The 22,357-nt window shown below is 38.8% G+C and overlaps 1 protein-coding gene across 1 annotated transcript in view; it reads left to right on the plus strand.

The window, feature by feature from the left end:
• abcc8 (ATP-binding cassette, sub-family C (CFTR/MRP), member 8) overlaps positions 1 to 22,357 on the plus strand; it is a 118,789-nt gene that overhangs the window by 35,859 nt on the left and 60,573 nt on the right. The window contains exons 10-18 of the mRNA XM_060915055.1: positions 3,635 to 3,769; positions 5,123 to 5,285; positions 5,373 to 5,413; positions 6,804 to 6,949; positions 14,258 to 14,366; positions 14,480 to 14,596; positions 19,566 to 19,638; positions 19,923 to 20,028; positions 21,974 to 22,006. Coding sequence (XP_060771038.1) covers positions 3,635 to 3,769; positions 5,123 to 5,285; positions 5,373 to 5,413; positions 6,804 to 6,949; positions 14,258 to 14,366; positions 14,480 to 14,596; positions 19,566 to 19,638; positions 19,923 to 20,028; positions 21,974 to 22,006 — 923 coding nt within the window. The remainder of the gene's footprint in view (positions 1 to 3,634; positions 3,770 to 5,122; positions 5,286 to 5,372; positions 5,414 to 6,803; positions 6,950 to 14,257; positions 14,367 to 14,479; positions 14,597 to 19,565; positions 19,639 to 19,922; positions 20,029 to 21,973; positions 22,007 to 22,357) is intronic.

Consider the following 22,357-nt stretch of genomic DNA (forward strand, 5'->3'; position numbering starts at 1 on the left):
AAACTGATACGTCCAATGTTTAAAATTCTTGACTGTTTTTTCCACACATGTAAAGTAAATGTCTGAAAATGAGATATTACATGCATTTTACCATTATACATGGAAGTAAAGAAAATTTGTCCGATGCATATTTACACAGCAACCCCATAAAAGAGCTTATGGTCCTACTGCAGTTTACACGAACAGCTGAAGTGTAAAGATTAAGTGTCGGTGTATGCAGTCATTGAGCATAATGAGATTTATATGTTAAAAAAGGTTCTGCTTTTTCTTGTAGTCTTATTTAGAAGCATGACACTGATGTTTATATTGTCTAAAGGTGCACACGAACGTGAATTTAACAGTAATATTTGTGTATGTTTGCCAATACCCCAGCATATGATTTGAGCATGTTATGTGGTGTAGCTGGAAAATGTGAAGAAACTGTACATAATAGCCACTTTTATAAGCAACGGCACAGGAGAGAGTTGAACCCCACTCCACAAGGGTCACCATGTTGGTTTATGTGGTTTGAACACATTAGCAGTGTTGTTAATTCACTGATCTCAGGGGAAATTTCACATGCTTCCTGAAAAAAAAAACCTCTTTTAATTGTCCTGTTGTGTTAATCTAGTGATAGTTATTGCTACTTGTGGCTATATTTCTTATTATGTTTATTTTTACTCAGTTCCATCTATTTTCTAAGCAGAACTGAGCATTATCTTTGTTCTCCTGGCTTCTCGACTGCCTTCTTAAACAACAGACTTATCATAGTTCTTCTGTTGACTCAGTCCTCCCCTAAGGCTTTGGGCTGATACACTTATCGCTTCTGTACTCAGTGACTCAGTCAGATATTTGACTTGGAGTCTTTCCTACATGGTATTACCTTTAGCTTTTTGAATTAGAAACAAAAACAACACCCATCACATGGATTATGGAGAATTTATTCCATTAGTTTAATGAAATATCATTTAGCACTTATATTACTTTTTACTTTTTATGGGTATCTTGAATGTCGGTCACACCTACATCCCATGAAGTTCCAGAGAGTTGAATTGCCACATACATCAGCAGCAGGCTGTGGTTTTTAGTCGTGTTTTCAACGGCCTTTTAACAATCAAATGCAATTTCTCCTAATCTGGTTCCTGCTTTGCCTCCACCGAGGTTTTCCAATGTGGAATGACTTCATACTCTTTTTAATTTGAATATAATTGGGTAAAAGTCTTCCCATTTCCTCTTATTAAGCAATTACATTAACAATGATGTAGTGTGTAGTTACCGCTTACCTCCCACTTTTATAACAAGTGACTGCTGATTCATTCTGGAAAGTAAGGCAGATTTTTAAAAACACATCCATTGTGCTTTTGTGACACAGTCATTGTGTAAAAATGAAAAACTCTCTCTTGTAATTTTAGAGATTTCATAGAATTGGGCAGTGGTGGCTCAGAGGTTAAGGCTGTTGACTGGAAGGTTGTACATTTAAATCTTTGCACTGCCAGTCTGCCAATTTTAGGCCCTTGAGCAAAGCCCTCAGTCCCTTTACAATTAATTTGTATCACATCACTTTGACTTAAAGCATAAGTCAAATGAAAAAAATGTAAATGTAAGTATTCTTTATTTAAAACCTTTGTCTTATATGTCTGTATTTGTAAGCGGGAAGGATTACAACAAAGCTTCAATCGGTACCATTGATGTAGACAACCATGAACCACAATGAATACAATCCCAAAGCATATAGTAATGCCATTTAGATGGTAACTGCTTGTACTGTGCAAAAGTCTTAGGCACCCTTTTTTCTTTTTTCATACAAACTGTGTTAGAGTTCTATTTTATGACGTCTACATTATTGAGTCAGTACAAAAACATATTAGAGTTCCAAACATTCGTTTTCCAGCACAAAATTAAATGTTACAGAAAAAATGTTTGTATCTGAGCAGCATATTACATAAGAGAGCACTTTTCAGATGAAAAAAGAAAACATAATGAAGGCTACTGGGTTTTGCTGCAAAATGAAGACGCGAGTGTGAAAGTGTCCAGAAGAGCTGTGGCTGGTTCTGTAAGATGCTCAGTAAAACCTACAGCTCAGTTCCTTATAAAACAGCACTCACTGTACCTGAGACTACTTTCTTTTTTTTAAGCAAAGGGCAAAGGGTCGTCTCACACCAAATAGCAACTTTGTTTTATATATATATATATATATATATATATGGGCGGCACGGTGGTGTAGTGGTTAGCGCTGTCGCCTCACAGCAAGAAGGTCCTGGGTTCGAGCCCCGGGGCCGGCGAGGGCCTTTCTGTGTGGAGTTTGCATGTTCTCCGCGTGGGTTTCCTCCGGGTGCTCCGGTTTCCCCCACAGTCCAAAGACATGCAGGTTAGGTTAACTGGTGACTCTAAATTGACCGTAGGTGTGAATGGTTGTCTGTGTCTATGTGTCAGCCCTGTGATGACCTGGCGACTTGTCCAGGGTGTACCCCGCCTTTCGCCCGTAGTCAGCTGGGATAGGCTCCAGCTTGCCTGCGACCCTGTAGAAGGATAAAGCGGCTAGAGATAATGAGATGAGATATATATATATATTGTGTGTGTTTTGTTTTTTTTTAAAGAGAAATTTGAGTTCTATAGTCATGTTGGCAGAGCTCTTTCTGGGCCCATGAGAGCCTGAATGCCTGCTGCTCCATAATAGTCTATTTTAACTATGTCTTTTTTTCCCCCTTTTTTTTTCATTTACTTGTGCTGCATTGCAGAAAATACTCCAGGGGCATTTAGGCTGGTGATAATGAAAGGAGTGTGCAATGTCCTACAATCCATCCTCATCATTAAGTCCTTTAGTGCACTTTCTAGATAAAGAATGTATGGGAATTAATTTCTAAAGCTGAATGGAAAATGGAATTGAAACTCTTTAAAGATTTTATTTAAAGTTTTGATAAATTATTCCTAATGTAGTTCACTATTACTTTTCCAAGTCTTTGTAAATATATTCAAAAGAATTAGTAAATCCATTTATTAATGCTGTCAATTGTAGTCCTGGACTTAAAAAAAAAAAAAAAGTTTTCCTGTTTTATTAGTTTATTATTAAAATTAATATTATTTAAAGTAAACCTTTATTAAGGTGTATGCCCTTGTACTTAAAATATTAATTAATTATTTAATATTTAATATTAATTAATAATTTAGTATTTTAATTTATACAATAATTATTCATTAATTGATCATAATTCATCACAACATTTTAATTAGTAAATATCTTTTTACTTGCTTGTAATTGATTGATGATTGACCCTTAAAGTGTGAGGAATGCCATTCCATTATCTCATATAAAATATGTATCTGAACAATTTCTATTTATGGTCTTGTGCTGTGCCATTTTTCATTTTACAGCAGTTATGGGGGGAAAACTCATTAAATCTAAATGATGATCATCTAAAACAGCCTCTGGGGTATCATTTGATAGCAGTGACAAATTGCATATTGTTTTTTTTTCTTCTTCTTTCCTTTGGAAATGATACACATGTGTACAAATAGTAATCTCACTTACTAACCTTTTATCATATTTAAATATATCAGCTGATATTGCGATATTGCCTTGAAATGCCTGAATCGTTACAAAATAAGGACTGAAAATGAACCAAAATTACTAAATCAGTCTTTTACTCTGTTTTAGATTATTGTGGGGGTGATTCTGCTCTACTACCTCCTGGGAATAAGTGCCTTGATCGGGGCAACCATCATTACCCTCCTGGCTCCTGTGCAGTACTTTGTGGCTACAAAATTGTCCCAAACACAAAGAACCACTCTGGTGAGTTGCTCCTACTGAGTTGTCCAATTGCTGTCATGTCCAGTTTAAATAGCAAACAGAAAAAAAGAAGAAGATTAAATTCAAATCTACATGAAGATATATCTGGGCAGCATGGTGCTGCAGTGGTTAGCATTGTCGCCTCACAGCAAGAAGGTCCTGTCTTCAACCTCATGGCTGACTGGGCCTTTCTGTGTGGAGTTTGTATGATCTCCTCGTGCCTGCGTGGGTTTCCTCCGGTTTCCTTCTACAGTCCAAAGACATGCGGATTAGGTCAACTGGCTACTCTAAATTGTCCATAGATGTGAGTGTGAATGGTTGTTTGTCTCTGTGTTAGCCCTGCTATAGATTAGTGACCTGCCCAGGGTGTAACCTGCCTCTCACCCAAAGTCAGCTGGGATTGGCTCCAGTTTATAGATAATGGATGGATGAAGATCAATCTTTTCCATATATATTTAAATAATATTGGCTGGCAGTGAGTGGTATATCAGATATATTCCATTCAGCTAGCATGATATTGAATGAGTCAAAAAAAAGCCAGCCAATATTATTATTATTATTATTATTATACATACACATTCCTTTTGGGTGTTCAACACATCTTTCTCTTTCAAAATTCTCTCAAAATCTTCCGTATTTAACGAAGCAAACCTGGCGGCCATGTTTGTTTACAAATTGTCACAGTCACTCACTAGTGCAGAAGTTTTAAGTCTCCAATGTGTGACATCATATTGACTTGACGACCATGCAATATCATAAACCATATTCAATGCTCTTTCTCCATTGGGTAGAGTGACATAATGCATGTAGGATAAGCGATATGCTAAAATATTTCAGGCTATCAAACCAAATGAATGAAACCTGCTAGAAGGGAATAGAATACATGTTTTTATTCCATCGAAAAAGTGTCCTGTATGAATAATAACTTATAATATTATATTTTATCAGTAAATTAAATTATTCAGACAGGATTAGTTTTCATGTCTATGATTATGACTGATAAGTGCGCAAGATAAGTGCAAGGTATGTTACAGTCTACATAATGTGCACACTGTTGTCTCACGAAAAATTAGGCCTAACACACATTCACATGCCACATTGCCCGATTGCTTCCAGGTAGGTACTGTAGAAAGGTTCAGTCTGTAAATAATTGCAGTCATGATGGATTCAGATGGGGTTAAACTCAAAATGAGACTCCAGTAATAAATACATTACTCCACCTCTCTGTGTAAATAGTATAACCATGTATGAAGTATAAGCTCATTTTTATCAGCATTTACTGTAGCTTATTTTACATCCACCTGAAGATGACAGCATTTATAAAGTATGAGCACAGCTTTGATGCCGTCCCTGTAGGAGTACTCCAGTGAGCGGCTGAAGAAAACCAATGAGTTGTTGCGTGGCATCAAGCTGCTGAAGCTCTACTCATGGGAGCACATCTTCTGTTCTAGTGTGGAGGAGACCAGGGGTAAAGAGCTGACTAGCCTGCAGGCCTTTGCCCTCTACACCTCCATCTCTAGTGAGAAAGATGTTTTCTACTGCAAATTCTACACGTGTAGGCAAAATGGAAAACACACCTCTCACTCATATTTTTATTATTTTTCAGTATTCATGAATGCCGCTATACCAATTGCAGCAGTTCTTACTGTAAGTATGACTCTCTGGAAAGTGCTGTACACTGACAGAGTGTGAATATATTTATTTTGGTGTTTATAATTGATTTCTACCACAGCACTAATAAAAATAAAAAATAAATTAAAAAAAAGCCTTTTGTATTTAACAAAGAAAAATGTCGGGTCATTGATATGGTAAAGAGTTCTGTAAGGTATTTTTATAACTTTTATGGACAGAATCCCCGGTGTCAGTCCTAGTGAAATGCTGTCGTATAGGAAGAATAAAACACTCAAATGTTGTTATAGGAAAATAATCAACCAAACATCTCCAGAGGGGAACCTTCAGGGCCTTCTAGGCCTTCAGAGAAGGCCCAAACATATCAGCATTTCAAATGTTATATTTAATTTCTTTCATTCTTTAATTGCTTTCATTCTTTCATAATTTCATTATAATTATTCTCTTCTAATTCTAATTTGGCCTCATTTTCTCTCAAATTTGCTTCAGAAATGAAAGGCTTACTCTCCTGAAAACATTAAAATCGAGTTATCCAATGAGATTATTTTGTTTGTTGTCTCTTGGCTGAGAAGAGTTTAGAGCTGCTCACTCACTGGTTAGGACTTCATTGCCAGGACAGAAGGCCATGGCATGTATGTTTATGTAGGAAGTGACAGATGAATTAACCAATCAGAGTTTGATTTATAGTGCGAGGGACCAAGAATGTATCGCCCTAGACCTTCTCGAAGGCCAATGCTAGTCAGCGCAGCAGTGAAGTCACCTTCCAGCTGGTGTAGCATTCATCAGTAGTGTTAATGAATGCTAATAAAGAGGTCAAGCCAGTGCTGTTGAGAGCAAGTAGCACAGGCTAACGACCGAGAAACTAAGATTTCTGTCTCCAGACTCTTCTTCCATACACACTTGCTACAATATTTTTCATTCAGACTTAAGTATTTATTTCCCTATGTAATTTACTTAGTTACTTTAAAAATTAACATTGACAGCTACAAACAACGGAGCTACCTGGCAGCCTGCCATGAATCCCTTGCGAAATCCTTTGCCCTGTTGCTTTTTTGGTGTGTCTGGCTAAGGCTTGACTGAGCTGAAGTCCCAGCTCTAATAGTAACGGTTCACCACTGAGCACCTCATATAAATTGGTAATATGTATAAGAACAATATATCTACAGTGTTGTACTATGCTACAGTATAACAATCTGTTATAGCATTTATTTAAAAAAAATTACATATAGCAGCATGAAACAGCTTCTGGGGCAGCATTTGATAGCAGTGAAAAATTTTATGTTTTTTTAGTTCCTTAAACAGAGCTAAACTGCAGTTGCAAGCAAACAAACAAAATCTTTAAAATGAAAACTGCAATCTTTTGAGTTTTAATATTTGTGTGTGTGTGTGTGTGTGTGTGTGTGTGTAGACATTTGTGGTCCATGTTCACCTGTCTGACGATGCAGATCTATCCCCAGCTGTAGCATTCGCCTCACTCTCCCTTTTCCACATCCTGGTCACACCTCTCTTCCTCCTTTCCAGTGTGGTTCGCTCCACAGTCAAAGCCCTTGTCAGGTTTGTCACTGATTGCCAGTGTCTGCAACCCTAGCTTTCTTTTATAGCTGGAAATGAAGAATCTGTTGCTGTGTTCCAAGTAGCAAGTTCGATATTTGGTTCCTAATATCCCATCTGTCTGTGATGAAAATGATTTTGCTTTAAAAATGTCAGGTTGTGATGGAAGTGTCTATTCATGCAAGAGACCTAGACTAGAAACATTTTCCTCTGCACATGAATTACACCCACAAAACAGTAATTCTGCTTTTAAAATGTCAAATGGCATGAGTCTGCAATCAATATTCTAGCATACTAAAGCAATTATAGTATAATAAACAGCTCTGAGGCTCTGGATTTACAAGACACAGGGAACCAGTGTAGGTTAAAATTAACTGCTGTTGCTATTTTTCTTTGTCAGTGTCCAATAAATCCTTTCAGCTCAGTCGAATGCTGAACATGCATTGCTTTAAGGCCATGGGTTCACTCTAAATAGAGAAACAGAAGCTTCATGTGGCACTTCATAAAAGCAGAGAATGTTGAGCATGTTGAGGAAAAACAAAACAGTGTATGTCTGAGGACTGGTTTGTGGCACCAGTGGTTACATCATTTTTGGAACATATAATTGATGGTCAGGATCTAAACTGACTCTGTGATGATATACAGTGGTGCTTGAAGGTTTGTGAACCCTTTAAAATTTTCTATATTTCTGCATAAATATGACCTAAAACAACATCAGATTTTCACATAAGTCCTAAAAGTAGATAAAGAGAACCCAGTTAAACAAATGAGACAAAAATATTATACTTGGTCATTTATTTATTGAGGAAAATAATCCAATATTGCATATCTGTGAGTGGCTAAAGTATGTGAACCTTTGCTTTCAGTATCTGGTGTGATCCCCTCGTGCAGCAATAACTGGAGCTAAACGTTTCTGGTAACTGTTGATCAGTCCTGCACACTGGCTTGGAGGAATTTTAGCCCATTCCTCCATACAGAACAGCTTCAACTCTGGGATGTTGGTGGGTTTCCTCACATGAATTGCTCGCTTCAGGTCCTTCCACAACATTTCGATTGGATTAAGGTCAGGACTTTGACTTGGCCATTCCAAAACATTAACTTTATTCTTCTTTAATCATTCTTTGGTGGAAAGACTTGTGTGCTTAGGGTCGTTGTCTTGCTGCATGACCCACCTTCTCTTGAGATTCAGTTCATGGAAGGATGTCCTGACATTTTCCTTTAGAATTCACTGGTATCATTCAGAATTCATTGTTCCATCAATGATGGCAAGTCGTCCTGGCCCAGATGCAGCAAAACAGGCCCAAACTATGATACTACCACCACCATGTTTCACAGATGGGATAAGGTTCTTATGCTGGAATGCAGTGTTTTCCTTTCTCCAAACATAACGCTTCTCATTTAAACCAAAATGTTCTATTTTGGTCTCATCTGTCCACAAAATATTTTTCCAATAGCATTCTGGCTTGTTCACATGATCTTTATCAAACTGCAGACAAGCAGGAATGTTCTTTTTGGAGAGCAGTGGCTTTCTCCTTGCAACCCTGCCTTGCACACCATTGTTGTTCAGTGTTCTCCTGATGGTGGACTCATGAACATTAACATTATCCAATATGAGAGAGGCCTTCAGTTGCTTAAGGCCCGGTCACACAGCGCTTTACGGCTTTATCACGGCCAAAACCCGTCCAAAAGTGCTCTCCCGTGAAGCAGACGATGTTGTTCGTGTTGATGTCGAAGTTAAGACGTGTTACAGTCGATATACAGACGTGACAGGACGCAGGGGAAAATCGGAACGGCGTCGGACGCGGTAAAAAGTTTTGGACTGCTCAAAACTTTAGACCGCGGACAACCACGGCCGGCACACGTGGTAAAGACGTGCAACACAGGTGAAAAACACGTGATAATCAGTGTCCCGGCCGTTATTAAAACTTGGGGAGACGTGGTAAGACGCGAAAGTTTGGCGGTCTATCACGGGCAGAGCACGGTCATCGGACGGGTGTTACGCGTTGGTATCACGGGATATAGCGTGTGTTTAGCGGCTTATCACTGAGAAATGGATTTTTCCGCGTACATAGCACTGTCTAAGCCCGTTAAACGACGTCTCAAACAAGTTCTAAATTCGATTGATCACTGTCTAATCACTTCTGCATCACTTCTGATTTGCGGCATGTAAATACCGTAATTTTCTGAGACCTCGGCACTTGCAGTCTAGATGTCAAGGGGTGAACATGAACCCTCAACGCTGTGATGTCCTCATCTTAATGCTCCAGCACCAACAGAACCAACTGATACAGGCTCAACATATCCTACCGCTTTTATATGCGCAGCAAGCCGCTCTTCCAACGACGCTGAGCCGCGGTTACCCGTGATTTGGCAGTGCTGCAGCAGTGAAACAGCCGCCGACGGCCATACCCCGTACAAAGCACGGCAAAGCCAAAATTGACCAAAAATTACCACTTACGACCACGTCCACCAGATTTTTGTATCTTTTTGTACGTGATATAGACGCGGAGTGCTGTGTGACCGGGCCTTTAGATGCTACCTTGGGGTCCTTTCTGACCTCGCCGACTATTACACGCCTTGCTCTTGGAGTGATCTTTGTTGGTTGACCACTCCTGGGGAGGGGTAACAATGGTCTTGAACATCCTCCATTTGTACACAATCTGTCTGACTGTGGATTGGTGGAGTCCAAACTCTTTAGAGATGGTTTTGTAACCTTTTCCTGCCTGATGAGCATTAACAACGCTTTTTCTGAGGTCCTCAGAAATCTCCTTTGTTGGTGCCATGATACACTTCCACAATCCACAAACATGTGTTGTGAAGATCAGACTTTGATAGATCCCTGTTCTTTAAATAAAACAGGGTGCCCACTCACACCTGATTATCATCCCATTGATTGAAAACACCTGACTCTAATTTCACCTTCAAATTAACTGCTAATCCTAGAGGTTCACATACTTTTGCCACTCACAGATAGGTAATATTGGATCATTTTCCTCAATAAATAAATGACCAAGTATAATATTTTTGTCTCATCTGTTTAACTGAGTTCTTTATCTACTTTTAGGACTTGTGTGAAAATCTGATGATGTTTTAGGTCATATTTATGCAGAAATATAGAAAATTCTAAAGGGTTCACAAACTTTAAGCACCACTGTACATTGTGGTCATTCACAAAAGGATCTGCTGCAAACTGGAGATCCTTTTCCCTTATGGGATGCAGGGAATGAGGGGATTTTAGATTTTTTTTAAGTTTGATAATCAATATAATATTTTCAAATATATTACAACAATGTATACATGATTTGTATTACTTAGAGATGCCAATAGTCTGTTAGCACTAGACAGAAAACAATAAGAAGATTATCTGCAGACCATGCCTATTTGCCTAAAAAGAGTGTCAACACAACAGTTGTTTGTATTACAATCCGTGCAAGATTTATGGTAGTGAGTGTTCATAATCATAAACACCATGATGATCACACTGAACAATCTTTCAACACACTTTGTCCTTTTTGGCTTTATAATATCCAGCTGTAGAAGAGTAATGATTTCTAATCCCACTATCTGGTGTCACCCGGAAGATTTGAGTTCTGGTTCCTCTCACAGTTTCTTCCTCATGCAGTCTCAGGGAGTTTTTCTTTGCCAGTACTGTATATCACCTCTGGATAGTTAATGATCTAAATTCAATCCACAGTCTACACACACACACACACACACACACACACACACATACATATATATATATATATATATATATATATATATATATATATATATATATACAGGGCCGTTGACAGCTTTGGCTGGGCCCGGGACAAAATAATCTGAGTGCCCCCCCCCCCCCCACACACACACACATACGCGCGCACGCACATCGCCACACAGCAACCACCCACACCCAACCCCTCTTTTCACAGTCTCCATTCACTCCAACCCTTAAATAACAGGTATTCCAAGCCCATTATAACAGTCAACCATTTTATTTCAACATTTCAACATATTTACAGTTTGAACATTTCCTTAGTCTGCAACTATTCAGGTGCGAAATGCAATGCGCCGGACTTTTGCTGTGGCAAAGTCGTCAATAAGGTCATTGAAGTCCAGCTTCTTTGCAAGTTCGCGCTCTATAGAGAGCATAGCCAGCCCATTGAGCCTCTCCTGTGACATGTTTGAGCGCAGGTAGTTGATAAACCAAAATGATTGTTTACGGGATGGAACTGGGCCTCAATGAGAACGGAGTTATGGCTTTCCCGAAATCTGAACATAGAAGCATCACCACTAGTCACACACGGACTGGCCATCGGGAGTAGCGGGAGTGGTGGGCCGGTGGTTCAGTGTGGGCCGGCGGAGAAAAAAAAAAAAACAGTTGCGCACTGGCCTTTAATATGATAAGCAATGTTAACAGTTTCTTTAAGAAACTGTTAACATTGCTTATCATATTAAATGCCAGCGCGCAACTGTAATAAGCAATGTTAACAGTTTCTTAAAGAAACTGTTAACATTGCTTATCATATTAAAGGCCAGCGCACAAGTGTTTTTTTTTTCTCCGCCGGCCCACCGGGAAAACTCCCGCTACTCCCGATGGCCAGTCCGTGTGTGCCACTAGTGATGTGTACAGTGAGTTTTTCAGTGTATTTTTTTGTCTTGTTTTTCATAAACGTCCTTTCCGTATTCGATTTAGAATGTTACAAAAAAAATTGACACCCTCCCAACCACGTAACATTAGCCTATCTGACCTGGGGGCTGACACGTTTATTACGGATAAACCAAAAGGATTACAACGTTCCCTGGATATAGAACTGGACCAAGAAGATTTCAAAATCTTAACGTGTAAGCAACAACAATAAAACAGAGGTTGTTTTATTCATTTAGGGCTTATTAGGCTACTTTCATTAATTGCGCTTTTCATACAGGCATATCATTTTTCACTTGAGCAAGGGAATTGTTTGAAGAGTATCCAGTCTAAGCGAAAGTTTAATGTTTTGCAACAGACTAACCTCAAAACACCCCATTTATAGCCCATTCGTTACATTAAACTCTATCTAGCTGGCAATTTCACATGCCGTCGTATCTACACGGGATGATTTCCAACAAAATAAGGTTTAATTAACAAGAGGCAGCGTTCCACGGGCTTTCAGCTAACCGGAGTCCAGCTCAGCGCAGCTCAGCAAGCGTGCCTAAAACATTTGGATATGATTGCGGGCCAATGTGCTATTCTTTGCTTCATTGAGATATATGCAACACAGTGTTATTAAACCGATATGTTTATGAAATAATTCAATGCCCTGTGCATTTCAGTGTTCACTCAGTGTACCCTGCTATCCCCTACTTTATAATTATGAATGGCGTGTCGCGCGTGCTGGGGTTACATTACGGGGCTGGAAAAAAGTTATCTGTGTCTTACCTGGCTCAGCTGCCCCACTGCCTTCACCACCTGCTGCATCATCTGAATTTTTTCTAAAATATCTATGCAGTGAGCCCCTGAGGCTCTTGGCTTCTTCATCTCTTTTTCTCTTTTCTTTTCTTTGCTCCTGACTTGTGCATGTTGGCAAACGGGCTCGCACGCTTATTGTCGAAGCGTTATGATGGAATAGTGCCGTGTTATTTGGCGCCTTAATCAAAGACCAAACCATTTCTGCATTAGGGGTGGTAGGTGGGTTCTTGAATCTATTTTCGAAGACAATAAAGGCAAAAGAACCAGAAATCATTCATTGAATGCAAATATAGCACATTTTTCTCCCCCAAATCAACACATTTTGAAATGAAACAGAATGATTAATGGCATCTTCATGAGGGACCAGTTCTGGGCCCCCCCTCATGCCTGGGCCCGGGACAAAATACCCGGTTGTCCCCCCCTGTCAACGGCCCTGTATATATATATATATATATATATATATATATATATATATATATATATATATGATTATCAACACTTGAAGATAAACATTCATATCTTCACGCCACCATGTAATGTTGTTTATATTATATGGACACATACACACACACACACACACACACACACACACACAAAAAAAACAACGCAAGTTAATCAAAATAATTTTAATTTTGAACCAGTTTGCCATTTTGTCAGTGCATGTCGAGTCAGCAGGAAAACACTGGGAGTGACATCGTCAGAGTGAAATACTGGAAAATATGTCACTCAGTTCTGTGATGTATTTCGTATGAAAAATGTGAGTTTTTCAACACAATAAGATAAACTTCATATCTTCAAGCCAAAGTGTGATTTTTTTTTTATATAGACACATTCACAAACAAAACATACCCAAATTTATCAAAACAATTTATCAATATCCTCATAACTGAGAATATTGGAAATTATTCTATCCACATTCACTGGATATGAGCAATTGCACACTCTGATTGGCTACTCTACTGCTAGGCTATCAGCTCATATACCATGAGTAGAGAAAAACAAAATGGCGGAACGTGTTGTTGAACCAAACGAGGATGAAATAAAAACTCTACTTGAAAACAAAACCCCCCAAAATACAAAAAAGGCAACAAAATATGGAATGAAAGTATTTCATGGTAAGAACATATCTTTTTTTTTTCAAGAATTATTATTACAGCATTCTCACAAATTGCTCCTGTCATTTTGCCAGTTTGTTTGTATTGTAAGCGGAAATGATTTTGTCGGACATTTTGTATATAGTTTTTATTTATCAAATTCGTAAAATATAAAATAAAAATGTTCTCTTTCTCAAAATCCAGTGAATGTAGATAGAATAAAACAGTTATTCCACTCAATCTCGTCATACATGGCTTATAGCCAACTCGGTGCTACACGGCTCATTGGCTGTCAGCTTGTGTATGACTCGATTTCATGGAATAACTGTTAAATATGTTACTCAATGTCCCGAATGGAGTTTGTCTGAAAAATACAAGTAGTGTATTTCACAGTAAAACACTCGTGTCTATATAATAGACACCTTTGTTTGAGTTGCATTTAATATATGTGCTCCGATGTAGGGTTATTGAGGGAGAAGTCTCTAAGGGTAAAAACTGATGATGCTCTATAACGTGCTTTGATTCCCAGTGCTTTTGAAACATCTTTTAAAAAACTGCTCTTTCTTTTACTTATCAGGCTAATCAAATAATAGTGTGTCATTTGCTACCCTTGTCTGCTTTACACCTCAGTTGCGCTCAGACATGAGTGATTAAATTATACTCCTGATTTGAAGAGCTGTGATGAAAATACATGCGAGAGGACATCATGATGTGCTGTTGAGTAACTATAAGTATCCTTATGTCCTAAATGGCTTGATTATAAGAGGCGCTTGTTTGGCTTAGTGTGCAGAAGCTGAGTGAGTTCTTCTCCAGTGATGAGATCGGAGAAGATCAAGAGCCAAAGGCCACCATTCCAACCATTTCCACCAACCACAACACTTACCAAGCCCTGGTGAGGAGTCACCTTGATTCCTTCCCTGTCCTTCATTCTTCCACTTTAGTTAAACACTTTAAAAGTCTCAGAGTAGGCTTTAGTGTGTCTAAATACTGTATGTGTGTTCATAGCCTCTGAAAGTTGTGAACCGTAAACATCCGGTGAAAGATGAGTGGAACAGCTTTGGGCTACAGAGTGAGCAGTGCATAGAAGCAACTGCAGTGGAGGATGACGATATCTGCATCAAAGTAAGCTATGATGAGTCAGAGTTATTGCTAGAATAGTTTTAAGATCAGCATTCATGAAGCATTTGTTTTCAGTGATATTCATTTCCACCAATATGCCATTTGACTCAAAGAGATGTGTTTAAATTTCTTCATAAAACTATACCGTATATGAAAAGCCAATTCATAAGCTGACTTTGTCCATTTATGTCAGCAGTTTAAGTGATGAAAGCCTCATTTATCTGATTGATATACACGTTATCTTGAGTATTTATTGGGAATTAAGAATAAACTACCCATAAATATAATACGGACAATTATTACATGTCACTTTACTATATGGACTACAAATGGATTATACGTGTATAGTAATGTAAACATAACTGTAATTCTCATCCATTCTCTGAAATAATATATGAATGGAATTAGACTGCTTTACATTTTATGAAGGAGATGCTTGAGCCGTACTTTAGCTTGATAATATTCTTAGACTCTGACCTATTTATACCAGCATGAGGATGCTTTTTAATGGGCATTCTGAAGCACTTATGTAAGTTACTCTAGAAAAGAGCAATATCTGCCAAATGCTGGAAATATACATGTAAATTTAACTCTGTTGTACACAGTATGATACTTTCATGAGGAAAATATTTTATTTTGCACTTGTGTCACATCTAACGGTGTATTTTGGGGCATGCTTCCATATGACAACACTGTATAACAATACAAAATAGGCCTATGGAGCACTTGCATGTGACGTCACAGCCGATCCAGATTGTGACAGACGCCATCTTGTCGGTCAAACGCCATATTTCCGCCTTCTACTTCTACTTCTGGTTCTACTTCTACCTTTTCTTCTGGAAAACCCTACTATATACAATTCTACTACAACGGCTGCGGCTACAAGCTCTCCCTACCTGTGCACGGTTTTTATGTTTATTGTGTGTATTTTTGCGTGTTGTTCATCTGTACCGGACTTCAATATCCACTACAACCATATGGACTTACTGGACATTGGTTTCCAGCAGAAAATGACGGTTTGTAGTGATTTCCATCGCATGCACAACATTCCAGACGAGAAAAAAAAAAATTCCGGACGAGATAGTGAGACCAGCTGGGTCTCCGTGGATTGTTATTGGAAGCAAAGTGAAGGAGGCGGCGCCGGGAGCGGAAGCAAAAGTGAGGCTGCAGGCAGAGCCGGCCTGTTGACTAAGCTCAGAAAACAGCCACTCAAATCTCCACTGCTAAGCCTCTACCTCTCCAACGCCAGGTAAACAAGACGGACGATTTGGAATTACAGCTGGAATTACCTTATTCTATTCTATAATCGGCTGGTCAGTGCTATACTCAATACTTAAGTGACTTACCCATCCAATGAGGATTCTTGTTTACAAGATGCCACATCTGAGTCACTGACAAATCCTGAATTTCTGTAAAGATAACTGTCCAGAGATTTATAAGCACGCAGTGCTTCACCACTGAACAGTGAGGGAAAGTTGATGAGGTAATTATACACGTCCGGGTATTCCACCTCTGGCAGTTCCATATCCACTGACACGGTCATGAAAACTCCGTCCGGTAAGCCATAAGGGTCACTAATCTGTAGACTGTTTATTTTAGACATATATCTAGTTATCTGTTCATTAGAAAAATGAGCCGTGTAGTCCGTCGGTTGAAATTGATCCATTCTGTACACGAGTGCAGCAATATTCAGCTGTGCTGTTGACTGACAAGATGGTGGCTGTGTACTTTCCGGTCACGTGACTGCAAGATCTCTATAGAACATTTAATTTTTTGTTACTGTTAAAGCAGAGGTGGACATTGTGTTTGGAGCATTTGACTTCTCGCCAGCAGTTTTTTTTTTCTTTTTTAACACTGCTTCTGTTAAATCAAACTGAACTTTGAACTTTTTCAACCCTTACATTAATCTGTGCTTACTTTCTTTCAAAATCAATCCATCTATCATTGGAATATGAAAGTGATATTTTAGTTGGAGGTAGGAATTTAAACATCATCCGAACATGTTTTCAAAGCACAGATCTGTGGCTTGTGCTCGTGCGTCTGCTAAAACTCATCCTCATTATTATCTACAGTGGTGCTTGAAAGTTTGTGAACCCTTTAGAATTTTCTATATTTCTGCATAAATATGACCTAAAACATCATCAGATTTTCACACAAGTCCTAAAAGTAGATAAAGAGAACCCAGTCAAACAAATGAGGCAAAAATATTATACTTGGTCATTTATTTATTGAGGAAAATGATCCAATATTACATATCTGTGAGTGGCAAAAGTATGTGAACCTTTGCTTTCAGTATCTGGTGTGACCCCCTTGTGCAGCAATAACTGCAACTAAATGTTTGCGGTAACTGTTGATCAGTCCTGCACACCGGCTTGGAGGAATTTTAGCCCATTCCTCCATACAGAACAGCTTCAACTCTGGGATGTTGGTGGGTTTCCTCACATGAACTGCTCGCTTCAGGTCCTTCTACAATATTTTGATTGGATTAAGGTCAGGACTTTGACTTGGCCATTCCAAAACATTCACTTTATTCTTCTTTAACCATTCTTTGGTAGAACGACTTGTGTGCTTAGGGTCGTTGTCTTGCTGCATGACCCACCTTCTCTTGAGATGGACAGATGTCCTAACATTTTCCTTTAGAATTCGCTGCTATAATTCAGAATTCATTATTCCAGCAATGATGGCAAGCTGTCCTGGCCCAGATGCAGCAAAACAGGCACAAACCATGATACTACCACCACCATGTTTCACAGATGGGATAAGGTTCTTATGCTGGAATGCAGTGTTTTTCCTTTCTCCAAACATAACGCTTCTCATTTAAACCAAAAAGTTCTATTTTGGTCTCATCTGTCCACAAAACATTTTCAATAGCCTTCTGGCTTGTCCACGTGATCTTCAGCAAATTACAGACGAGCAGCAATGTTCTTTTTGGAGAGCAGTGACTTTCTCCTTGCAACCCTGCCATGTACACCATTGTTGTTCAGTGTTCTCCTGATGGTGGACTCATGAACATTAACATTAGCCAATGTGAGAGAGGCCTTCAGTTGCTTAGAAGTTACCCTGGGGTCCTTTGTGACCTCGCCGACTATTACACGCCTTGCTCTTGGAGTGATCTTTGTTGGTCGACCACTCCTGGGGAGGGTAACAATGGTCTTGAATTTCCTCCATTTGTTCACAATGTGTCTGACTGTGGATGGGTGGAGTCTAAACTCTTTAGAGATGGTTTTGTAACCTTTTCCAGCCTGATGAGCATCAACAACGCTTTTTCTGAGGTCCTCAGAAATCTCCTTTGTTCGTGCCATGATACACTTCCACAAACGTGTTGTGAAGATCAGATGTTGATAGATCCCTGTTCTTTAAATAAAACAGGGTGCCTACTCACACCTGATTGTCATCCCACTGATTGAAAACACCTGACTCTAATTTCACCTTCAAATTAACTGCTAATCCTAGGGGTTCACATACTTTTGCCACTCACAGATATGTAATATTGGATCATTTTCCTCAATAAGTAAATGACCAAGTGTAATATTTTTGTCTCATTTGTTTAAGTGGGTTCTCTTTATCTACTTTTAGGACTTGTGTGGAAATCTGATGATGTTTTCGGTCATATTTATGCAGAAATATAGAAAATTCTAAAGGGTTCACAAACTTTCAAGCACCACTGTAGAGGAATAGGAATGGCTGTAGAACATTTATGTGTCCTTTATCTGAACAAAATACATGTACAACCTTATACAAAGTCGGCATATCAGCTCCAGTACAAATCAGCTGAAGATTTTTTTTTATTTTACATTGTATGAAAAAGTAGAACTGTGTAGATTTTCTTTAAAAGCAAAAAAATCTGCAAATACATTAAATGGTATGTTAGCATATGTCAACAATATGCAGTCAATGGTTAAAGTAAAAATAAATTAAAAAGGTTATATATGGTTTGTTTTGTGTTATATATTTAACATTTCTCATCTCATCATCTCTAGCCGCTTTATCCTGTTCTACAGGGTCGCAGGCAAGCTGGAGCCTATCCCAGCTAACTACGGGCGAAAGGCAGGGTACACCCTGGACAAGTCGCCAGGTCATCACAGGGCTGACACATAGATACAGACAACCATTCACACTCACACCTACGGTCAATTTAGAGTCACCAGTTAACCTAACCTGCATGTCTTTGGACTGTGGGGGAAACCGGAGCACCCGGAGGAAACCCACGTGGACACGGGGAGAACATGCAAACTCCGCACAGAAAGGCCCTCGCCGGCCACGGGGCTCGAACCCAGAAAACTTCTTGCTGTGAGGCAATAGCGCTAACCACTACACCACCGTGCTGCCACTTTTTTTAAGTTAACACAATAAATTATTTTTTACAGTGTTGGCTATAAGCCATATACAATCAGATTGAGTGGAATAACTGTTTTATTCTATCCACATTCACTGGATTTAGAGAAACAGAGCATTTTTACTTTTTGCAAATTTGATAAATAAAAACTTTATACAAAACGTCTGACAAAATCATTTCCACTTAGACTGTAAACAAACTGGCAAAATGACAGGAGCAATTGTTTGAAAAATGCTGTAATAACAATTCTTGAAAAATAAAAAAAGATATGTTCTTACCATCAAATATTGTTTCCATATTTTGTTGCCTTTTTTGGGGGGGGGGGGGGGGGTTGTTTTCAAATAGAGTTTTTATTTCATCTTCGGTTGGTTTAGCAACACGTGCCGCCATTTTGTTTCTCTCTACTCATGGTATATGAGCTGATATCCTAGTAGTAGATTAGCCAATCAGAGCATGCGATTGCTCATATCCAGTGAATGTGGATAGAATAGAATAAAAATACTTCATCTGTGAAAAAAATGTATGAATATCCAACTAAATTGTATGTACACTGTGTTATGCGTGCATCCTTAGTATTAAATATTACATAATTAGATATTTTGGAGCTGAGGGTAATTTATGTGACAATTTTGATAGATGAGCAGTGGATATTTCAGCTGGACTGATGGAGCCCCCACACTTTCTAATGTGAACATAAAGATTCCATTCGGTGAGTTTCCAAAAATGTCTGTTAAATTGGAGTACAGCGTGATAATGGGTGAAATGTTCTCCTTCCTTATTTGTGTGTGTGTGTGTGTGTGTGTGTGTGTGTGTGTGTGTGTGTGTGTGTGTGTGTGTGTGTGTGTGTGTGCGCACGCTTGTGCATGTGCGTGTGTGGGGAGGGGTGGGTGGATGTGTGTGTGTGTGTGCTTTCGTGTGCACATATATGTATGTATGTGTGTGTGTGTGTGTGTGTGTGTGTGTGTGTGTGTGTGTGTGTGTGTTTCCCACCAGGTCAGCTGACTATGATAGTGGGTCAGGTGGGTTGTGGAAAGTCCTCTTTATTACTAGCTGCTCTGGGGGAGATGCAAAGGCTCTCTGGTACTGTGATATGGAACAGGTACTAATGCAGCACATAATGCATGCTGTAAACACGTCTTGCAACAAATCATAATTTATTTATTCTTCTTTTTTCTTTTGGGCTAGTTTTGTTAATTAAAGTGTAACTTCACCCCCAACTCTGAGCTTAACTCCACCCACTGCATAATTTGGAAAAATGCTAAAAAGTGGGCAAGTGGTTGAGGATGGGGAGGGTCTGAGGAGGTGGGGAGTGGTGGGGCGAAGGGGTCTGGATGTGTGAGGAAGGACTTGCTCAGGAATTCTCAATCAGCATATATTTGAAAATAATTATGCTTTCATAGAAACCCAAGGGCAGGGGCTGGGGGAGGTGAGCCACCCACCTCTGGTCAAAGGGCCTTAATATTCTATTTTTATATAAAAATTTCATGACATGGAGAAGTACCGATCGGTCAACTCTACGTCAGCACCAACCTTGCAAGGTTCAGAATAATGTTCACCAGTAGATGGGGTTTTGAGCCATTTTCAATCCATAAAATCCTGATTTTTTTATAAAAATGTTAATTTTGTCAATATTAACACCAGCATTATTATGTTTCATCACAGTACAGTCATATCAAGTTTACAGCACACAAAAAAAGTGTGCAGTACCTCTTTAATATGCTTCTCAAACATGACTCAAATAACAGGGGTGTCATTTGTCCATCCATCCATCCATCCATTATCTGTAGCCACTTATCTTGTACATGGTTGGAGGCAAGCTGGAGCCTATCCCAGCTGACTATGGGCGAGAGGCGGGGTACACCCTGGAAAAGTCACCAGATCATCACATTGCTGACACAGATAGACAAACAACCACTCACACTCACATCTATGGTCAATTTAGAGCCACCAATTAGCCTAACCTGCATGTCTTTGGGGGAAACTGGAGCACCCAGAGGAAACCCACACAGACACGGAGAGAACATGCAAACTCCACACAGAAAGGCCCTCGTCGGCCACTGGGCTCGAACCCAGGACCTTCTTGCTGTGAGGCGACAGTGCTAACCACTACATCACCGTGCCATTTGTCTTTGCTGTATAAATGTTATTTGAATGTAGCTCACTGAGGATAGAAAGGTAGGCTTTATATAAATTGAAATTCACAAAGCTCTGGTGACATAGATGGAGTACGATTCATTCAGTCGATTCATGTATGCAGGGAATGCGGGTACATTTATTTGTGCATTCACTTAGAAATTAGACATTTTGTACACATCATTACCAGCATCCGAATTTAAACCAGCTCATGTATACATTATATTTTGTGCAATATTTTTCCTTCCAATAAAGCTACCTAAAACATGTCATTGTGATTAATTAGCTGATATTTTATTTTGCAGAGATGTGCAAAAACACGAGCTAAATATGTTTACACTGCAAAATATTATAGCAAGTGAAAATATACGGAATAGAGAATGATATAGGCACTGTCTGCTGTTTTTCACTACATGATAAAACAAATGTAAAATTGTTAAACTTATTTTTTCTTCAAGCTTTAAATGGTTTTGTTCTACTGGCAGATGATTTTTGCCTTTTTTTAAAAATAAATGCTTAAAATGCTACAAAAAAATCTATCTACAAAAATATATAAATAGGCTCAAAAATCTATTTCCAATTGGTAATCAATAAAACAATGCTATCATTAGATATTAATTAGATATTAATCTTTTCAACTAGATCCTGCTTTTCCTGCTTTTTATTTGTAGATTTGAGCTCAAAGCTCGATTATTTAATTGGCCATTATTATTATTATTATTATTATTATTATTATTATTATTATTATTAAATGTAGGCTGAAAGCTTATGGGCTAACAATTTGGATCTATTCATCCATCTCGAGAAAATTAGAACCAAACAGAAACCATTTATCTCCTTCACAATATTTATAATTATTAATGTGATTATTTATAATAGGTGCTTAAAACATTTCCTTCCTCTCATTACAGTATCCCAAAGCTGGATTCAGAGGGAGATGAAAGGTACACATCCTGCATTTTCTCTCTAACACATACTGTACATGACAAATGTTGTTTAAATGTTTTTGTGTATGATTTTCTGGCACAAGGTTTAATTTCAGTCGATAGTACAGTATGACAGTGCTGCACCCTGATAAAAAAAAAAAAGCATCCTGTGCATTTAAATACATGTGGGTGTATGTGCTTTATGAGCATTTTCTGAGCATTATGCTCTGCAGTTTGTTTCTCTCTAGTTGGTGATGAAGGGTTGTAATCTTCTCTGTGTGAATGCCTCTGCTGGTCTCTGTAATAAACTGGCTAAGTCCCAATCTAGTCCCACTCAAGCACTGTGTGCTCAGCTGCAGTCTTACTCCC

Source organism: Neoarius graeffei, chromosome 2 (genome assembly GCF_027579695.1).
Source record: "Neoarius graeffei isolate fNeoGra1 chromosome 2, fNeoGra1.pri, whole genome shotgun sequence".
Classification (NCBI taxonomy): Eukaryota; Metazoa; Chordata; class Actinopteri; order Siluriformes; family Ariidae; genus Neoarius; species Neoarius graeffei.